Below are 19,372 nucleotides of genomic sequence, written 5' to 3' on the forward strand. Positions count from 1 at the left end.
TACGTACTAAGAGAAAGTGAGGACTGCAGATGCTGGAGATCAAAGTCCAGAGTGTGGTGCTAGAAAAGCACAGCAGGTCTGGCAGCATAATCAATGTTCCGGGCTTAGGTCATTCATCAAGATTGAGGCTTGTGGGCCAAGAGAGCTGAGATATAAATGGGAAGGGGTGGGGCTGGGCAGATGTCTGTGGCTAATTGATCACCAGAGATGGAAATAGAGCAGTCCAGGAAGCAGATGGAGATATCAGAGATGGTACAAACCGACCGACTCCCAAAGCTACCTGGACTACATCTCCTCCCACCATGCTGCCCCCCCCCAGTAAAAATGCCATCCTTCATTCCCAATTCCTTTTGGCATTTCAGAGAGAATATTCACTTCATGACTCCCTGGTCAGATCCATGCCCCCAGCCCACACCCTGAGGGCAGGAAAATCTACGTTTTGGGCGCAGCCCTTCATTCGGATGCTGCCTGACCTGCTGTGCTTTTCCAGCAACACACACTCAACTCTGATCTGCAGTCCTCACTGTCTCCGTTTCGGGTACAAACAGGTTTAATTGGAAGCACACTAGCTTTCAGGTGTAACCCTTCCCATTCCCTGTCATTCACATACTTACCCCGCCCCTATCTCCTGTCAATCACACACTGACCCCGCCCCGTGCCTGTCGACTGTCAAACACAGACAGATCCCACCCCTCCTTTGGTCCTGTCAATCTCCTGCATGACCCTGCCCCTCCCTCTTTCCAGTTGATCACGCGCATGACCCCGCCCCTCCCCAATTCCTGCCAATCACTGACCCCGCCCCTCCGGGACTCAATGATCCTTTTTCGCATCTGCGGCTGCGCACTAGGCTCCAGGTGCCCGGCTGTAACGTGGCGGTCGTGTTCAATGCAGTTGGAGTTGGTCTGAATAATGGAGACTTAGCAACAAGCAGCTGTCTGGGGCGACAGACTATTACTAATGGACGGTTTTCTGCATTAATCTGATCTGCTGTGGTTCCTTTAGAGGGGATTAATAGACTGGAAGTGTTCTCTTATTCATTTTATTCCATTATTTTTAAGCCTAAAACAGATTCAGCATTTGCAGTTGTTCAGCGAGGAATATTTGAGGAAAGAAAAGCTGCAGGAGTCTGGTCATTTAATATGAGGGTTATTATGAGTGAGATTCCTGACTGCTGAACATGGACGAGGAAACGTTGAAGAGTGCACTGGTATTTTTCCAGAGTGACAGGACTTCATATGGAGAGTTTCGCAAAGGTCGAAAACCTGATTACCTCCGGAAATCAGATCGGAGTTACTCTCAGTTTTTCAGGGATTTTCTGCTTCCCAATTTCCCATGCATACTGTCGCCTGAGTTTACAGAAGGCTGGAGGAGCAGGCAAGAGTGGGTGAAAGGGGATGGCAAGCCTGACTTTGAGCACTTGCTGAAACATTTTGGTTAGTCCCATTTTATTTTGGTCGCGTATTTGCTGAAAGGGGTAGGTGAGATCATTCTTTCCCATGGAATGTGGGTGACGCAGGCAAAGTCCCAGTTTGTCGACTATTTTCAATTACCCTTGAACGGAGTGGTTTGCTGGACCATTGCCTACAGCAGTTAAATCCAACGTTATTTTTTTATATATCTGGAGTGGTAGATTTCCTTAGTAAACCAGAGGGGTTTCTATAACAATCAATGATTCTTGTCGTGGAATATTGAGACCAGCTTTATATTTCACATTTATCAATTCAATTAAGTTCTAGCACGTGGTGGGATTTGAACCAACCTCCCCAGAATATGAAGGGCTCTGACCCGAAACGTCGAATTTCCTGTTCCTTGGATGCTGCCTAACCTGCTGTGCTTTAACCAGCATTACATTTTCAGCATCCCCAGAATATTAGCCTAGATGTCTGGTTATTAGTGGCTGTCAAAACACAAGTTGCTGATCCTGACTGTGTGGTTTGGTTGATGAGACAATTGGGCTGACCCTGTAGTAGCTACCATGCTGAGATAACCTTGAGTAGGCATCGCTGGCCTGGGCAAATGGTGTACAAGATATTTGGACAAGGATTGCTGCAAACACTCATGGATTGTCTTGGTGTCTTCAGGAATTAAAAGTAACTTCTCAGTAATGCTGTAACAATAGAGAGGTAGCAATGAGGACATAAGACTTGTTAAAAATCAGGATTCAGTACACATGTTGGCTATTGATCTATATTCACACTTTAACAGTATTGTCCACAAATCCTCTCTGTTTCCTTTTCCAAAAAAACTAAAACTAATTAAACATGATTTTTCCCTTAAGGAAACATGCTGGCTCTTAATCCACTTTTGTCCACATGACTCTTAATTTTATTCAGAATTATTGTTTCTAGATGTCCTCCCATCAATGAAGCTAAACTTACTGGTTTGTAATTATTGAGCCTGTAATTATTTAAATTGCAGTTCTCCAATTCTCTGGCATTACTCTTGAATCTGAGAAAGATTGAAAATTATGTACAGTGCTTCTGTAATTTCCACACTCACTTCCTTCAGTACCTTATTTCAGTTTTAGTTTGAATGTGGTGCCACATATTTTCATAGCTTGAAATCCTGATGTTGGATGGCAACTCAATGACACCATTCTCATCTTGAAAGTCAGACACTATAATGCACAATGTTACCCAACAAAAACATGCATTTCTAAGGATATTTGCATTACACCTTTACGGCAGGGAAGTGTTCTAAGAAGCCCATTGAGTATTATTGAGAACAATTTGAAGTGTAGTCACATGTGGATTGATCAAAAAGAGTGATTTCAAATAGTCTCCGAAAGGCAGGAAGAAATACAAAGATTCTAGAACATTAGACAACATAGCTATCATATTAGAGCAATTAAAATTGGAGACGGTCATAAGGCCAGAATTATATAGTCAGATAGATATACAGCATAGAAATAGATTGTTCAGTCCAACTTGTCCAAAATGATCAGATATCCTAAATAAATCTAGTTCCATTTGGCAGCATTTGGTCCATGACCCTCTTAAACCCTTCCTATTCAGAAACCTATCCAGATGTCTTTTAAATGTTGTAATTGTACCAGCCTCCACCACTTCCTGTGGCAACTCATTCCATACATGCACCGCCTGCTGTATGAAAATTTTGCTCCTTAGCTTCCTTTTAAATCTTTCCCCTCTCACTATAAACCTATGCCTTCTAGTTTTGGACTCTTGCACCGCAGGGAAAAAAAACCTTGTCTATTTACCTTTCTATGCCTAGTAAAAAATGAGGTCTGCAGATGCTGGAGATCACAGCTGCAAATGTGTTGCTGGTCAAAGCACAGCAGGTTAGGCAGCATCTCAGGAATAGAGAATTCGACGTTTCGAGCATAAGCCCTTCATCAGCCCTCAATCAGCTTATGCTCGAAACGTCGAATTCTCTATTCCTGAGATGCTGCCTGACCTTTCTATGCCTCTCAGGATTTTACAAACATATGTAAGATCACTCCTGAGCATTTGATACTCCAGGGAAAATAGCCCCAACCTATTCAGCCTCTCCCTATAAGCTCAAACTGTCCAACCCTGGCAAGTCAATAAGGAGTGGTTCCTGATATGAAGAATACCTTCTACGATTATAACAGTTCTAGTCAGATCATTTTCTCCCATTTATAAATGCTACAGTTGCAATTCCCCTTAAGTTACAATGTGAGAGCAAAAGATAATAGAGGCAGCAAAATACTTGTGGATGTGTACTCAGCAGGAGATTTTATCCGTTGTGAGTCCTCCAGGAACATTTCTCTTGGCCGCATCTAAATCAGGACCAGTATTGTCTTATCTACACTTTATGAAGGAATTGCCCACATAACTTGCAGCATCAGAGTTGGGCCAGTTGTTATAAAAAGATGATTATAGCCCTGAGTTCAGTGCCTCTCTCTTGCAGAAAGGTGATAGCTGCACTTCATACAAGGGAAGAGGTGCTTATTATGTTCCCCCTGAACACAAAAAAGCAAATGGTGTGCACGTAGCTTTGTAAAAGTGATGAGATTTCCCCTGGATGCTCGTGAGTGCAACACCTAAAATGTGGAGAAGTATTGCAACCATAATGATTTGCTGAATGTGCAATTAAATGAAACCACTTAACTGTGCTGACGACAGTCACAATGCTTTCATTCAGTCTTTCAGTCACCACCACAAATCAAAAGTGGTTACTAGGCCACAAGAGAAATCTTTAAATGTGATTCATGACTCTACATCAAAACCTCTCCCGCACATGGTCAGCACATGTGTAAAGGAAAGCCATGCTTCTATTCAAATATCAGAGCAGACCACTGAGACACTAATGTTTAAAAAAAACTGTGGATGCTGGAAGTCAGAAATAAAACAAAAACTGCTAGAAATATTCAGCTGGTCTGTGGAGAGAAATCAGAGTCATTGTTTTGTGTCCCGTGACCGTTCTTTAGAACAGGATGCTAAAGTAACCGCCCCACTGACAGGACCACTCTGGAGAACTCATTAGAGACAATGATCCACATTAGAGCCCATGATGTCAGCATAGCCCTGGTTAATAGGAATAAGACAAAAAGCTCAAGAGAAGGAGCAGCTGACACACCCCCTTTCCAATATGGCTGTCTTTGATTGCTCATTCAACTACAATTCAAGAAAACACAACCCTAATTCCCATGAGTATAACAATACCATATCTTATGATGCCTGTGCTACAGACCATCCTAGTGTCAACTTGGTCACAATCCTGAACTATAAGCTATAAGAAACCCATTCTATATAAGTTATTTCCAACAAATCAAGCTATACAATTGAAAATACCTTAGAGGGTTCAAAGGCTGGAAGAAATTACAAAGGTAGGAGAGGAACCATCATTGAGGAATTTAAAACAGTAGTGAGAACTTTAATATTGCTGAAAGCTTTTTGTCTTGCATTCATTAGGACAATGCATAAGAATATTAGTTTTAAAGGAAGCCAACATTTATAGTGTATAAGAGGAGAATCACTGAGTGTTTGATAAGATCATTCTGATAGAGATGTTGCAGTGAAGAATGCACTAGTTGATGTTGACTGATAGAACAGCCAAGTTTTGTTTAAGTTTTAAACCAAGTAGGTTGACTCTAATTCATCAAAGCATTGCCATGAGAATTGAATCAGTGAATGACTGTTGTGTTGAAATAGATACAGTATGTATATGTTATTTCTGTCTGCAGTGAGTGGAGTCCTGTGTAATAATATATGTAGCGTCCAATACATGAATGTATGTCACGCTGTGACTATGACTGACAACCTTAAAATCAGTGTAATTCTTTGCACACTCAGGATTATCCAGTAAATGTCATCCAATTGCAGACTCACATTTAATGTAGACACTGTTGTAGTGTTTGAAAACACAGGCTATTTCAATATGGTGAGTCCCTTGACTATTGTGAACAGCCAAAGAGATATAGGGTTTTACACAATCCTCCAGTCTTTGGTGTGTATGGCCTACATACCTGGTTTCACATCAGCACTGAAATTCATATGTTAGTTTTAAGAATAGGTAGATTGCATTTTCAGCTTGACAGCAGCATCCTGTTTGCGACAACATCACTAGTGTTTCTACCGCATTGGAACAGCATGAAACCACTAGCTCACCCATTGCTCAAACATTTGCGGTACTTTACTGTTCAACGGTAATCTGAGATAGACTGGCATTTTCCATGACCAACAGTGGCTACTTTGAGACCATTCTTAAGTCCACATGATATATTGTGAGGAATGATTTGGCCATTATCCGAGGACTAGTTTTGATGTGTCATATTTCAGCATTAATCTTTCGTGGTGAGCTAATTGCTCAGGCCTTATATGCAAGTTTGCCAATAAGAAATATTTTACAGTGCATGGAATTGTAGGAATTCCAATTTGTATACTGACCAGTAAGGATATTGCATTCTCAATGGCAATGTCTCCACCAATCACTTTCCAATTGCCAACCAATCAGCACACTTATACATTTTAAATCTCAGCTTGAATTCTTCCAAATTGTCCTGATGTGTGCAAGACAAAAAAGTGTGACAGAGTGGGCATTTTATATTAAGAACATTTGAGCCAGTACTGCTAAATGAGAATTTTACAGTTAAAGTGCTGGTTAACTGGGATCCAATCTAGATAAGGGTGCATTGGGTGAATCAGACAGTGAGGACATGAGGTCAGAGTTCTGGATGAACTCCAGTTTCGAGAGGGTAGAATTCGGATGTTGACAATTGAAATAGTTAAGTCAAGAGAGAAAAAGGCATGGTTGATGGTTTCAGCAATTGTTGTACTGAGACAAGAGTGGAATCATGTAATGTTGCAGAGATAGATGCATGTCTTCCCTGTGATGTTGTGGATTATGGCCCACAGCTCATCTTGGAGGCAGAAATAACACAAAGCTTTGATTCACCCTCAGACTGTTTTCATGCAAACTAGTGACAAGAAATGTGACTTGTGGTACGGAACCAAAATAATGGGTTAATATTTAGTCATTTTCTATAGCAGTAAGAACCTGGATTCTCTTGTACCTCTTCCCTTTATCAGCCCAAGGGAGGAATTCACCATCTGGAAGTTTTTATGTACTTTAACAGTCAGCACATTTCAGAACTATTTTATTAACTGTAAAATACTTTGGGATGTCTTGAGCGACTGTAAGGTACTTTATAAATAAACTTTGTCTTGCTATCAAACTGCAACAACTGTTGCTAGCTGCTATATTAAACAATGTCTCCTTGGGTGACCAGTAGCATGTTATGATTCTGCAACAGCATACTGTTTGTTCCGTGAGCAAGAAATCAGTTTTCTAAGCTTCCATACACAATACTGACAATTGCAGGGAGTTGGGGTAAAACATGACCTTGACTCCATACCTCTGTGCTAGCAAGGAAGTGAGCCAACCCCAGCATCCTGCTGACTTGGGAAATTGAGTCATTTCCATGTTTCTGAGTTATGTGGCTGTGCAAAGTAGATATTTAATTATTATGGGATGCACTTCTGAAATCTTTCCTGAGAGTTGGTCATTGATAGTGTAGTGATTGGAACGAGATCAGCCAGGTGGCTCTTGCAGTATATGATTTCCCTGACTGGTATTGTTAATCTAGTCCATTCAGAGAGTCCTAGCTGACAGATATAAAACAGGAGTGTCCGGCATTCTGCATGCTCTCAGAGCTGACTCTGAACTAGCTGGGTCATGTACTGTGCATGTGTAAATCAATGTTGACTTAGTGTTGGAATGCCAGCCTTTGTGGAGTTATTTCAGGCGGATTCATCAATGCCCTTGGGAAGGAAAATGCCACCCTGACCTGGTGTAGCTGATGTGTGACAGCAGCCCCAAAACCATGTGTTGATTCGTGCCTGCTTTCTGTGATAGCCGAACAATTCAAGGGCAATTATGAAAGGGCAAAAATGCCAGGCAATGATCATCTAATAAGAGACAAGCTGACCACTGCCCCTTGACATTCAATGGTGTAGACATTATTGAATCCACCACTGTCAACATCCTGAGGGTTACTAATGACCAGAGATCCAGTTGGACTCACCACATAAAAACAGTGGCTACAAGAATGGGTCAGAAACTAGGAATACAGCAGCGAACAACTCAAATCCTGACTCCCCAAAGCCTGTTCACTATCGACAAGGCACATGTCAGAAGTATAATGGAATACTTCCTTCTAACCTAGATTAGTGCAGCTCTAACAACGCTCAAGAAGCTTGATAGCATCCAGAACAAAGCAACCCACTTGATTGGCACCACATCCACAAAAAAATGAACTCTTTCCACTGCTGATGCTTAACAGCAGCAGTGTGTACTATCCAAATGTGCACTTCAGAAATTCATAAAAGAATCTTAGGCAGCACTTTTGAAACCCATGATCACTTCTATCTAGAAGAACAAGGGCAGCAGATACCTGGAAGCACTGTCACCTGCAAGTTCCACTTCAAGCCACTCACCATCCAGACTTTAAAATGTATTGCCATTCCTTCAAGTTGTTGGTCAAAATCCAGGCATTCTCTACCTAAGGACATTGTGGATCAACTTACAGCCCATGGACTGCAGCACTTAAAGAAGGCAGCTCACCACCACCTTCTCAAGGGCAACCAGTGATGGGTAATAAATGTTGGCCAGCTCGTGATGCCCACATCTCAAAAATAATCCCATGAAAAATATACATTTTAAAATGTATAATATATAATACATTGCATAATACATGTCGTAACTCTTTACACAGGTCCAAACTTTAAATTGTTATTTTTGCACTTAGTTCTGAAATGATGTTCTTTCTGTCCATGCATTCCATATAATTTTGCTTTATTGCTCCTTTGTTTTAATAGGAGATTTTGTTGTCCCTGTGGCCAACTGTGATGTGAAGGAATACAATGCAAATCCAAAGCACAATATCCCATTAAGGGACTACCTCAATTACTGGAGAGAACACAGGGAGAGTGGCTATTCATCTCCACAGGGCTGCTTGTACATGAAAGACTGGCACATGCACAGGTGAGTGCATGCAGGATAATTATCCTGTTGCTTTTCATTTCAAATTGTCAAGTCATTCTACCTGAGCCCCACAGTAATCAAAGCTGAGGTGATGCAGTGGCTTATCTAAATATGCAGCTGCGATCAATGGGCTGAAAGTCTTCCTATTTCCTCTTGATTGAAATGCCAAATTACTTAAATGGATAGTGTTAACCTAGTCTGCGTAGATGAAGCTCCACAATAGAAAGCTAACCCTGCCTTGCCTACAAATGAGTAGTCACTGCACTTCATCAATTCATTTTGAAATGTTTTGCATATTATTTGAGAGATGTAATAAAATACTGTATAAATGTAAGGTCTTGTTCTGTACTGAACCAACAAACTTACTTAGATGTTGGGGACAATTGTGTGAGGTTCAATTTTAGACATCATATATAATTTAATTTCAAATCCCAATATTAACCTGTTGAATTAACCAAGAAGGTAACAGTAATCAGTCTTGTGCAGTAACTCAGGAAACTGTACTTAGGTTATAAATAATACCTATTAATACAGAGCAGCAACTTTAGACCATAAGACCATAAGATATAGGAGTGGAAGTAAGGCCATTCGGCCCATCGAGTCCACTCCGCCATTCAATCATGGCTGATGGGCATTTCAACTCCAGTTACCCGCATTCTCCCCGTAGTCCTTAATTCCTTGTGACATCAAGAATTTATCAATCTCTGCCTTGAAGACATTTAGCGTCCCGGCCTCCACTGCGCTCTGCGGCAATGAATTCCACAGGCCCACCACTCTCTGGCTGAAGAAATGTCTCCGCATTTCTGTTCTGAATTTACCCCCTCTAATTCTAAGGCTGTGTCCACGGGTCCTAGTCTCCTCACCTAACAATTTCCTAGCATCCACCCTTTCTAAGCCATGTATTATCTTGTAAGTTTCTATTAGATCTCCCCTTAATCTTCTAAACTCCAATGAACACAATCCCAGGATCCTCAGCCATTCCTCGTATGTTAGACCTGCCATTCCAGGGATCATCCCTGTGAATCTCTACTGGACACACTCCAGTGCCAATATGTCCTTCCTGAGGTGTGGGGACCAAACTGGACACAGTACTCCAAATGGGGCCTAACCAGAGCTTTATAAAGTCTCAGTAGCACAACGGTGCTTTTATATTCCAACCCTCTTGAGATAAATGACAACATTGCATTCGCTTTCTTAATCACAGACTCAACCTGCATGATTACCTTAAGACAATCCTCGACTAGCGCTCCCAGATCCCTTTGTACTTTGGCTTTACGAATTTTCACACCATTTAGAAAGTAGTCCATGCTTGTATTCTTTTTTCCAAAGTGCAAGACCTTGCATTTGCTCACATTGAATTCCATCAACCATTTCCTGGACCACTCTCCCAAACTGTCTAGATCCTTCTGCAGCCTCCCCACTTCCTCAGTACTACCTGCCTGTCCACCTAACTTTGCATCATCGGCAAACTTCGCTAGAATGCCCCCAGTCCCTTCATACAGATCATTAATATATAACGTGAACAACTGCGGCCCCAACACAGAACCCTGCGGGACACTGCTTGTCACCGGCTGCCATTCCGAAAAAGAACCTTTAATCCCAACTCTCTGCCTTCTGTCAGACAGCCAATCCTCAATCCATACCAGTAGCTCACCTCGAACACCATGGGCCCTCACCTTGCTCAGCAGCCTCCCATGTGGCACCTTCTCAAAGGCTTTTTGGAAGTCTAAATAGACCACATCCACTGGGTTTCCCTGGTCTAACCTACTTGTCACCTCTTCAAAGAATTCCAACAGGTTTGTCAGGCACAACCTCCCCTTACTAAATCCCTGTTGACTTGTTCTAATCCGACCCTGCTCTTCCAAGAATTTAGAAATGATGGATTCCAGAATTTTATCAACAATCGAGGTTAGGCTCATTAATCCATCTAATTAATTAATCCATCTTTTGTCTTGATCCTTTCTTGAACAAGGGGGTTACAACAGCGATCTTCCAATCATCCGGGACTTTCCCTGACTCCAGTGACTTTTGAAAGATCTCAACCAACGCCTCCGCTATTTCCTCAGCCACCTCCCTCAGAACACTAGGATGTAGCCCATCAGGGCCATACAACTCTTACTTTCCAGTTCAGGTCGACACGCAGTTTCTTAATCACAGTCCAATGCTTCAAGAGCCTTCCACCCATGATTGGTAGCAGAATGATTTTAACTTCTCACACACACCTTGATCACCAAAAGCTATTACTTATTTACTGTTTTCAAGTCAGAACACATAGCATGATTGGATACATAATATATACATTCAGAATCAATGAGGTCTCATAAAGTGGAAATCATATCTGATTAATTATTATTCTTTGGGGATGAACAAAGGGAAACCAATAGATTTCCAAAACGTGTTCTATAAGGTATACACATAAGCTACTTAATAAGATAAAAGCACACGGTGTTGGACATAGTATATTACTTTGTTTAGAAATTTGGCTAACTAGTAGAAAATAGTGTTGGGATAAAGAGGGCATTTTCAGATTGGCAAACTGTAATCCGGAGAATACAACTGGGACTGCATAATCAAGACTTAGATGAGGGTAGTGAATGTGCTATTGGCAGTTTTGCAGATGATACAAAAACAGGTGGGAAGACAAGTAATGAAGATGACAGAGGCTACAGAGGGATATAGACTAGTTGAGTGAGTGGACGATAATTTGTTAGGTGGAATATAGTATGGGTAAATATAAGGTTATGCACATTGACAGGAAAAATAGAAGACTAAAGGATTAAACTAAGTGGTGAAAGACTGAAAAAAGATAGAGCAGGGAGGGATTTGGGAGTGCATGAATCACAAAAAAAACCAGCATCCAAGTTCAGCAGTTAACAGGAAAGGCAAATCAACTGTTGGCATGTTTTTCAAAAGGACTGGAGAATGAAACTAAGGAGGTCTTATTAAAACTACCTAAGGCACTCCTCAGACCACATCTGGAATACTGCAAACAGTTTGATCCCCTAATCAAAGGAAAGATGTACTGCATTTTGAGGTAGTTCAGAAAAGGTTCACTATATTGATTCCAGATATGGAAGGATTGTCTTATGAGGAGAGGTTAAGTAGGTTGGGCTTGTACTCATTGGAATTTAGAAGAATGAAATATATGACCAGGGCTTTACAGGGTAAATTCTGAGTGGCTTTTTGCCCATGTGTGAGAATCTAGGATCAGAGGGCATAATCTCAGAGTAAGGGATCACCCATTTAAGAGAGAATTGAGGAGAAATTCTTCATGCCCCAGCTTCTGTGGTAAAGTATATTGAAGGCTGAGGTAGATTTTTAAGTAGTAAGGGAAATGAAGGTAATGGGGAAAAGACAGGAAAGTGGATTTGAGGATTATCAAATCAGCTATGATCTCATTGAACAGTGGAGCAAACTCAATGGTCTGAATAACTACTTCCGCTTCTGTGTCTATTGTGCTGTCCTCAAATGTCCTAGTTAGTCAGTGATGAGGGAACAAGACTGAAAATGTGTTTCCAAAATTATAGAGTATAAACTGGCAGTAAATTAAAAATGAATCATAGAGTCACACAGCATGGAAATAGACTCTTTGGTCTAACTAGTCTGTGCCAATTACAATCCAAAACTAAACTAGTCCCACTTGCCTGCGCTTGGCCCCTAACTCCCCAAACATTTCTTATCCATGTGCTTATCTAAATTTAACATTGTAACTGTACCCGCATCCACCACTTCCTCTGGCAGTTCATTCTACACATGAACCACTCACTGTGTAAAAATGTTGCCCCTCATGTCAGTTTTAAATCTTTCTCCTCTCATATACTCAGTGTATTGGAGCTACAGCAACTGGACATTCAAGCCACACAGACTCAGTGTGAACAATGAATCCTAATTCAGCATAAAAGGAATTAAAATGCATGCACTAGAATGAAATTTGGTAAGGAATGACCAGACTGACTAAAAGAAGAAAAATCCAAGCAACAAACTTATTAACATTATTAGAGAAAAATAATTTGACAATCTGGCAAATGTTTAGAATGGTATGGATATGGGATTGAGCAAGCTATTTAACTAGGACAATTAACAAAGGACTAGAGGATTCAAGAACAAAGTATGCAAGATTGAACCAGATGGGTCAGATTATTTTGCTGATCAAAGGAACATGTTTGATGGATTTTTCTTACACACGTAATATTCCTGAATTAACCTTGACATTTCTTGGATTTTAGGGTTTTCCCTGATCATGGGGTATACAGTACTCCTCTCTTCTTCCAGTCTGACTGGCTGAATGAATACTGGGACTCTATTCAATTGGACGATTATCGTTTTGTTTACATGGGCCCCAAAGGATCATGGTAAGTGTATCTCATGCCAAAAAGAGTTTACTCCTGAAACAAAGGACACACTGAGTTGTCCATAAATGGAGACAATGAAATGCATGTAAGTCTCCTACACAGTTATATAGAATTGAATAGAGTAGAATGTTTCAGTTCCACAGGAGGCACAGAAAAAGCAAGAGCCTTTCTGAATGAGAGAGTTGACATCAGAATATGTAGCTACAGAAGTAAGTTTCAGGCAGAAAGGCACTTCTGTAATGCTCCTGACCCACCTGCATTTGAAACCCATATGTGCTCAACTAACTGCCACTTACATTCTCTTCCTGCTTGGACTGAGTTGTTTGCTGTTCAAGGCAGAGTGCTCTTCGATACTGGGACTTCTGGGGTTATTGTTCAGGCAGTATTCACACCCCCATGACGATGCCAAGTATTAAAATGGCTGGCCTCTGAGTGATCAGCTCTAGCAGCAGATAAGGTGTTATTTCCAGGATCTTCAGTCATGAGATTGTCTGCTGTTGTCCTCCTAAGTATTATGTACCTGACAGGCTGGTCTGCCTGCTAAGAGTCAGCACCAGTGTTTCATTGATTTTGTGGGCAGCACTTGAGACACCTGGCCCTCTCAGAAGGTTGTGTCCAAACAGTGCACATGACAGAAACATGCCAGACAATCTAGAACACTCTATATTCTCCACATGAGCCTCCTTCCATCTATCAGCAAATCCTTCTTTTCTCCGTCATGTCCTTTTCTAGATTTCCCTTCAAAGCATCTGTCACAACTACTTATGATACAAAGTTCATAACCTTTTTACTTCTACTTTCTTCTGTGAAGAGATTTCTCCTTAACTTTTATTGGAGTTATTCTTTTTCTGGAATACTTTTAATTTCTCTTTAAAAGCCATCATTAAATCTGCATTCCCCACCTTTAAAGTAGTGTATTCCAGATTATAATTCAAACAGAGAATCTTTTTTGTTTTGCCGATTGTTTTCAATTTGTGCACACTAGTTATTGACCTTTATACCAAAGGAAACAGGCTGTCATTTAAATTCCTGTAAGTTTGAGCATTAGTTTTCCATTTCTATGAGATGAGACTTTAAACCAAGGCACTTTCTGCTGTCAAAAATCAATTGTCATTATTTAACTGGGAAGAATACACCAATAATAGTGCTCCACTGTTCCTTAAGCAAAGAAAGTAAAACTCTGAAGATCAAAGATACAAGTTTCAAGGGTGGGTTAAGTTGACACTTGTCTATAAAACAATGATTGTCACTTTAACAATGATTGTGCAGACTTAGGTGTTGTTAGAATTTTTTATTTTAAGCTTTTTGGTTTATTTGCCCCCTCCTGCACACACACACACAAATATATTTTCAGATTATAGGCTAAAAATGTCTCTTGACTGCTTTTCCACTTACAGTTATGTAACAAACTAAAGCTCAATCAATCGGATGGTTCTCATCAGTGCGAAGATAAATAGTGGGCCAGAGGATTAGACAGAATATTATGTAGAGTAAAGAACAACTAACACAAAAATTGAGTGTCAGGAATTAATAATGGAAAATAAGATGTCAGATGATATTTTACAGGAGTTTTCACACTTGAGGATACAGTTAATATTCCAGACGCAGCTGCAAATCAGGAAATGGAAGGGAGGGAGGAACTCAGGAAAATTACAAGCTCTGAGCAAGTTATATTGAGCAAACAGTTGGAACAACAGCAAAAACAAAAATCACTGGAGAAACTCAACAGATCTGGCAGAATCTATGGAGAGAAAGCAGAATTAGAATGGCAGTCTGACAAGTCCCTGAGTTCCGATGAACTTCATCCCAAGATGTTTAAAGAAGTAGATAATGAGATAGTCGATGCAAATCTTTAATTTTTTAAACTTTCCTAAGTTCATGGAAAGTTCCATTAGAGTGGAAAGTAGCAAACTCATTGATTCAAAAAGGCAAGAAACCAGAAAGTAGGACGCTACAAGCCAGTTAGCTTAACATCTGTCATAAAGAAAATATTGGTTGCTGGTACTAAAGAATTTATAGCGTGGAATTTAGAAAAGTTTAAAATAATAAAACAGAGTCAACATGGTTTTGTGAAGGGTAGATCATGTTTGACCAATTTGTTGGATGTCTTTGAAGAAGTAACAGCTGTATTGTGTTTATATTTCCAGAGGGTATTTGATAAGATCCCACATCAAAGGTTATGGTGTAGAAGGTGACATATTGATATCAGTAGATGGTAAGATGTAATGAGTAGTGTGCCACAGGGATCAGTGATGGGCCTCAATGTACAATTTCTATAAATAACTTGGATGAAGGGCCTGATTTGCTAACAATATAAGTGAGTGGTGAAGAGGATAGGTATGACACAGATACAGATAGGTCAAATGAGTGAGCAAAGATCTGGCAAATAGAGTATAATGTGGGAAAGAGATGTGAAGAGATCTTAGTTTCTTAGTGCATGAATTGCAAAAGGCTAGTATACAGTTACAACAGGAAAGTTAATAGAATTTTATCATTATTGTGAGGGGAATTGAATACAAAAGTTATAAGATTACACTTGCGTTGTACAGAGTTGTATACATATGTAAGAATACATCTGGAGTACTATGTACATATTCATGCCTATTTAAATGAAAAATGTGAATGAGTTGAAAGTATTTCATGTAAGGTTTACGAGATTAGTACCAAGAATGAGAAGATTATCTTAAGAGGAAAGGTTGGCAGGTTAAGCTTGTATCTGTAGGATTTCAAATGAATAAGAAGGGACTTGATTGAAACATATAGGATAATGAGGGGGCTTGACAAGGTGAATGTGAAAAGGATGCTTCCTGTGGTGGGAGATTCTCGAACTATGGGTCACTGTTTAAAAATAACAGATGTGGTTTTTAAGACAATGATTAAGGAGACTCTTTATCTGAGAGGGTCATGAGTCTTTGTAACTACCTTCCTCAAAAGGTGTGCAATCAAAGCCTTTCAATATTTTGAAAGAAGAGATAAATAGATCATTGTTAAGCAGAGGGATGAAAGAGTATCAAGAGCAGAAGGGAATATGAATTGAGGTTGCAGTTAGAGCTTGATCTGATTGAATGGTGGAGCAGGCTTGAGGGGCTAAGTGGCCTACTGCTGTTCCTAAATCATTTGTCCATATGGCTCTCTGACCAGATATGTTTTCAATATAATTCTGGGCCAATCCATTCTTGAGATGGAAAATTAGGTTATTAGATTACTGGATAAACTGGATATTGCAAAAACGAAGAATTTAGAAAAATATTTCCAGCTTCACACTGGCATGATACATTTCCCTTTCCTCCTCCCTCGTGTAGGACACCATTTCATGCTGATGTGTTCCGATCATACAGCTGGTCAGCCAACATCTGTGGGCGGAAGAAGTGGCTGCTGTTCCCACCTGGTGAAGAGGAACATTTGAAGGACCACAGTGGTAACCTTATTTATGATGTCCAGTCTCCAGTTCTGCAGGACAAGAATCGCTACCCAAAATACAGTCAGTGCTGCCAACCCATTGAGGTGGTGCAGGATGCTGGAGAGGTCATCTTTGTTCCAAGCAGTTGGCACCATCAAGTTTACAATCTGGTACAGAAAACAAACCTTGTGATACCTCTATATACCCTAAAGCAACCTTGACCATGAAATCTACAAGTAGGGATTTGTGAAACTTCGTGATCTGTAATAATGGCCTGATTAGCATTCTTCTGAACAAGCCCTAAGCCATTTACATACCTTTGAAAGAAATAGATCTCAACAAAGCTAACTGCAGGATAATGGTTATCATGTTCACACCATTATTCAACATTGCAAATGGACCACCACAGTCAACCTCAAGTTCTCCCAAAAAGGCAAAGTAGTTATAAATATTTGAAGAATAAGTTAAGCTATTTCATTACAATTCATTTAGAGCACAAATATATTTTCCACGAACAGAATACTACGTTCTCTGAGACATATTGAGCATATTGTCTCTGAATTTCAGGACCTGTGTGATGTCAGATATATCAGCTAAAAGTCCGAAATGATTGGAAGTTTGAATCAAACAGCAGATTCCTTCGGTTGCTGTATGAGGCAGCATACAGTTTGTACTGAACCAACTTTTAACTGCAAAATCCAAAGCAAATAATCAACTGTTTGATGTGATTCACAATTGGACAACTGAACCTAATAGTTACATTAACAACCAAAATGAAATAATCAGTCCAGTTCATAACATGGCTCATTTACACTTGCTATAGGCAACATGTATTCATATACAAGAATCTGGTCTCTGCAAACAAAAGGAAAATGTTCAAGGTTTGCACTTGTTATGAATTGACAGTAGCTCCTTGTAGCTTCCCCCATGGCAATGATTTGTCGCAGTGATAATATTGAGGATTATTGGACAATTGCAACATTCTCACACTTGACCGCGTTGATATCTTGAAATAACAAATATCAGCTCAGAAGGATCCTACCATAAAATCTGAGCCCTTGAGATGGTGCCTGCAAGGTAGGGTATCCTATTAAGTTACATGCATCTTCATATGGGATGTCTAAGACACCACTCTTGAGACACAAAAGCCCTACAACCTAATATAATTGGAACACATTTTTATGTTCTAATTAATTTGCGGTATTGGGTTTTCAATTTTTCTGTCATGATTGCTCATCATAATAGATTTATTTCTCTCTTCACTTTGTACAAACTATAATAAGTCATTTTGTGTTCTTCTGTTCAGGAGGACACCATCTCCATTAACCACAACTGGCTGAATGGCTGCAACATAGACATCATGTGGCAATTCCTCCAACAGGAGCTGATGGCAGTCCAGGAAGAGATCAGAGAGTGGAAGAACCATATGGAGGGTTGGAATCAACATTGTCAGGTATTGGAAGAGAGAGTAATTCATCTGTTTATTGCTTACTCTTCATGACAGCAATGTTTGAATTTCAACATAAATTAGAGAAGTAAAAAAGCTGGTTTGTGAAATGGAACACAACATAGTAATACATTTATTCATTCTCAGAATGTGAGCATCGTCTCCAGGGCCACGATTGATCGTACATTGCTCATGGCCCTCCAAACATTGTAGTAAGACCATCTTCTTGGAGCACTTAAATCTGATGTTTGTTGCCATTTAGTGCTTGGTTTGCTAGCAATTTTGAACCAGAGTCTAGATTAAAGTGGTGCTGGAAAAAAACAGCAATCCGAGGAGCAGTAAAATCAATGTTTCGGGCAAAAGCCCTTCATCAGGAATACAGACAGAGAGCCTGAAGGGTGGAGAGATAAATGAGAGGAGGATGGGGGTGGGGAGAAAGTAGCATAGAGTACAATAGGTGATTGGAGGAGGGGATGAAGGTGATAGGTTGGTGGGGGGGGGGGGGGGGGGGGGTGGAGTGGATAGGTGGAAAAGAAGATAGGCAGGCAACACCATATGAAGTGATCTCATATCACACGATAGGCAACACGCATAAGAATACCAGGTTTCCTTTCCTGAAGAAATTAGTGAATCAATTCATTTTTACCATCATCAATAACTTTTTAAACCAAATCCATATCACCACGGAGGGATTTGGGCTTATGTTCTCTCAATAGCCAATTTAGATCTCTTGGTTTTAAATGCAGTAATGTAAGCATTATGTAAACAGTACACATTGTTCTTTCAACTAGACCTGTCAGATATTTTTGAAAGGAGCGTTACTCTGCATCTGATTGTTCTATATGCTTAACACCAAATCTGACCAGTATTTAACTCCCAATACGAGTATTGTGAAGCTCAACATTACATATTAAATAGAAAAATATATAATGGTGTCTTTGTACTTAACAGGCGAAAACAGTCTTCACACTCTGATATTGTGAAAAATTGAAGAAACATAGATCTCCGGATGCACAATATGACAAATTGTAGCTTCAGAAAACTAGAAATGATATAGTTGTACCTCTAAATCTATGATGTGTTAAATGTTTGAAGAAACCACCAAAAGCTCAAAATTTTAACAACATACAAACTCTATTCTCTCTAATGACCAATGTCTGTGTTCTGTTCCTATTTGCTGCAGTTGCTGTTGAAATCATGCACTGGAATCAGCTACCATGAATTCTATACCTTTCTGAAAATAATTGCTAAAAATAGAATAGCAGTATTGGAGGCTACTTCAGGAGACTCAGCAGCCTTCCATAGGACATATCCTGCAGAACTATCCACTCTCGGAGTGTGTCACTCAGTATTTGATTTACACCAGACTGAAGATGTCTTGACTTCAATGCTCACCAATGAGAACTTCAGTATGCTAGACTCAGACTTGTTGGATCCTCGTCCAGAGGACCTGCTGGATGATATTAAAGAAATAAAGGATGCTGTCTCGTCATAATATTCTACTTATATTCCTCATAAACCAAGCCACGTAGTAACTCTTTATTTTCTGTTAAGGGATTCCAAAGTACGTTCTGGGATTGGAAGGGGAGGGAAGTGAAATAAGCAACCAGGGTCACACTTGCTGCTTCGCCTGGTGTAAACTATGCTGCAAAGGATAAAGAATATAAACATAATGGCTACGATAGTTCCATGGTTGTCACTGAAATA

General features: G+C 40.1%; 1 protein-coding gene across 1 annotated transcript; it reads left to right on the forward strand.

Moving 5' to 3' along the window:
• The first annotated feature begins 867 nt into the window (after positions 1-867).
• jmjd4 (jumonji domain containing 4) lies at positions 868-19,162 on the forward strand. The gene is made up of 6 exons (XM_060824451.1): positions 868-1,433; positions 8,301-8,466; positions 12,693-12,818; positions 16,121-16,388; positions 17,525-17,671; positions 18,849-19,162. The coding sequence occupies exons 1-6, from the start codon at positions 1,178-1,180 to the stop codon at positions 19,158-19,160; spliced, it is 1,275 nt and encodes a 424-aa protein (XP_060680434.1). The 5' UTR covers positions 868-1,177; the 3' UTR covers positions 19,161-19,162.
• The last annotated feature ends 210 nt before the right edge of the window (positions 19,163-19,372 follow it).

This window comes from Hemiscyllium ocellatum, chromosome 4 (genome assembly GCF_020745735.1).
Source record: "Hemiscyllium ocellatum isolate sHemOce1 chromosome 4, sHemOce1.pat.X.cur, whole genome shotgun sequence".
Taxonomy (NCBI): Eukaryota; Metazoa; Chordata; class Chondrichthyes; order Orectolobiformes; family Hemiscylliidae; genus Hemiscyllium; species Hemiscyllium ocellatum.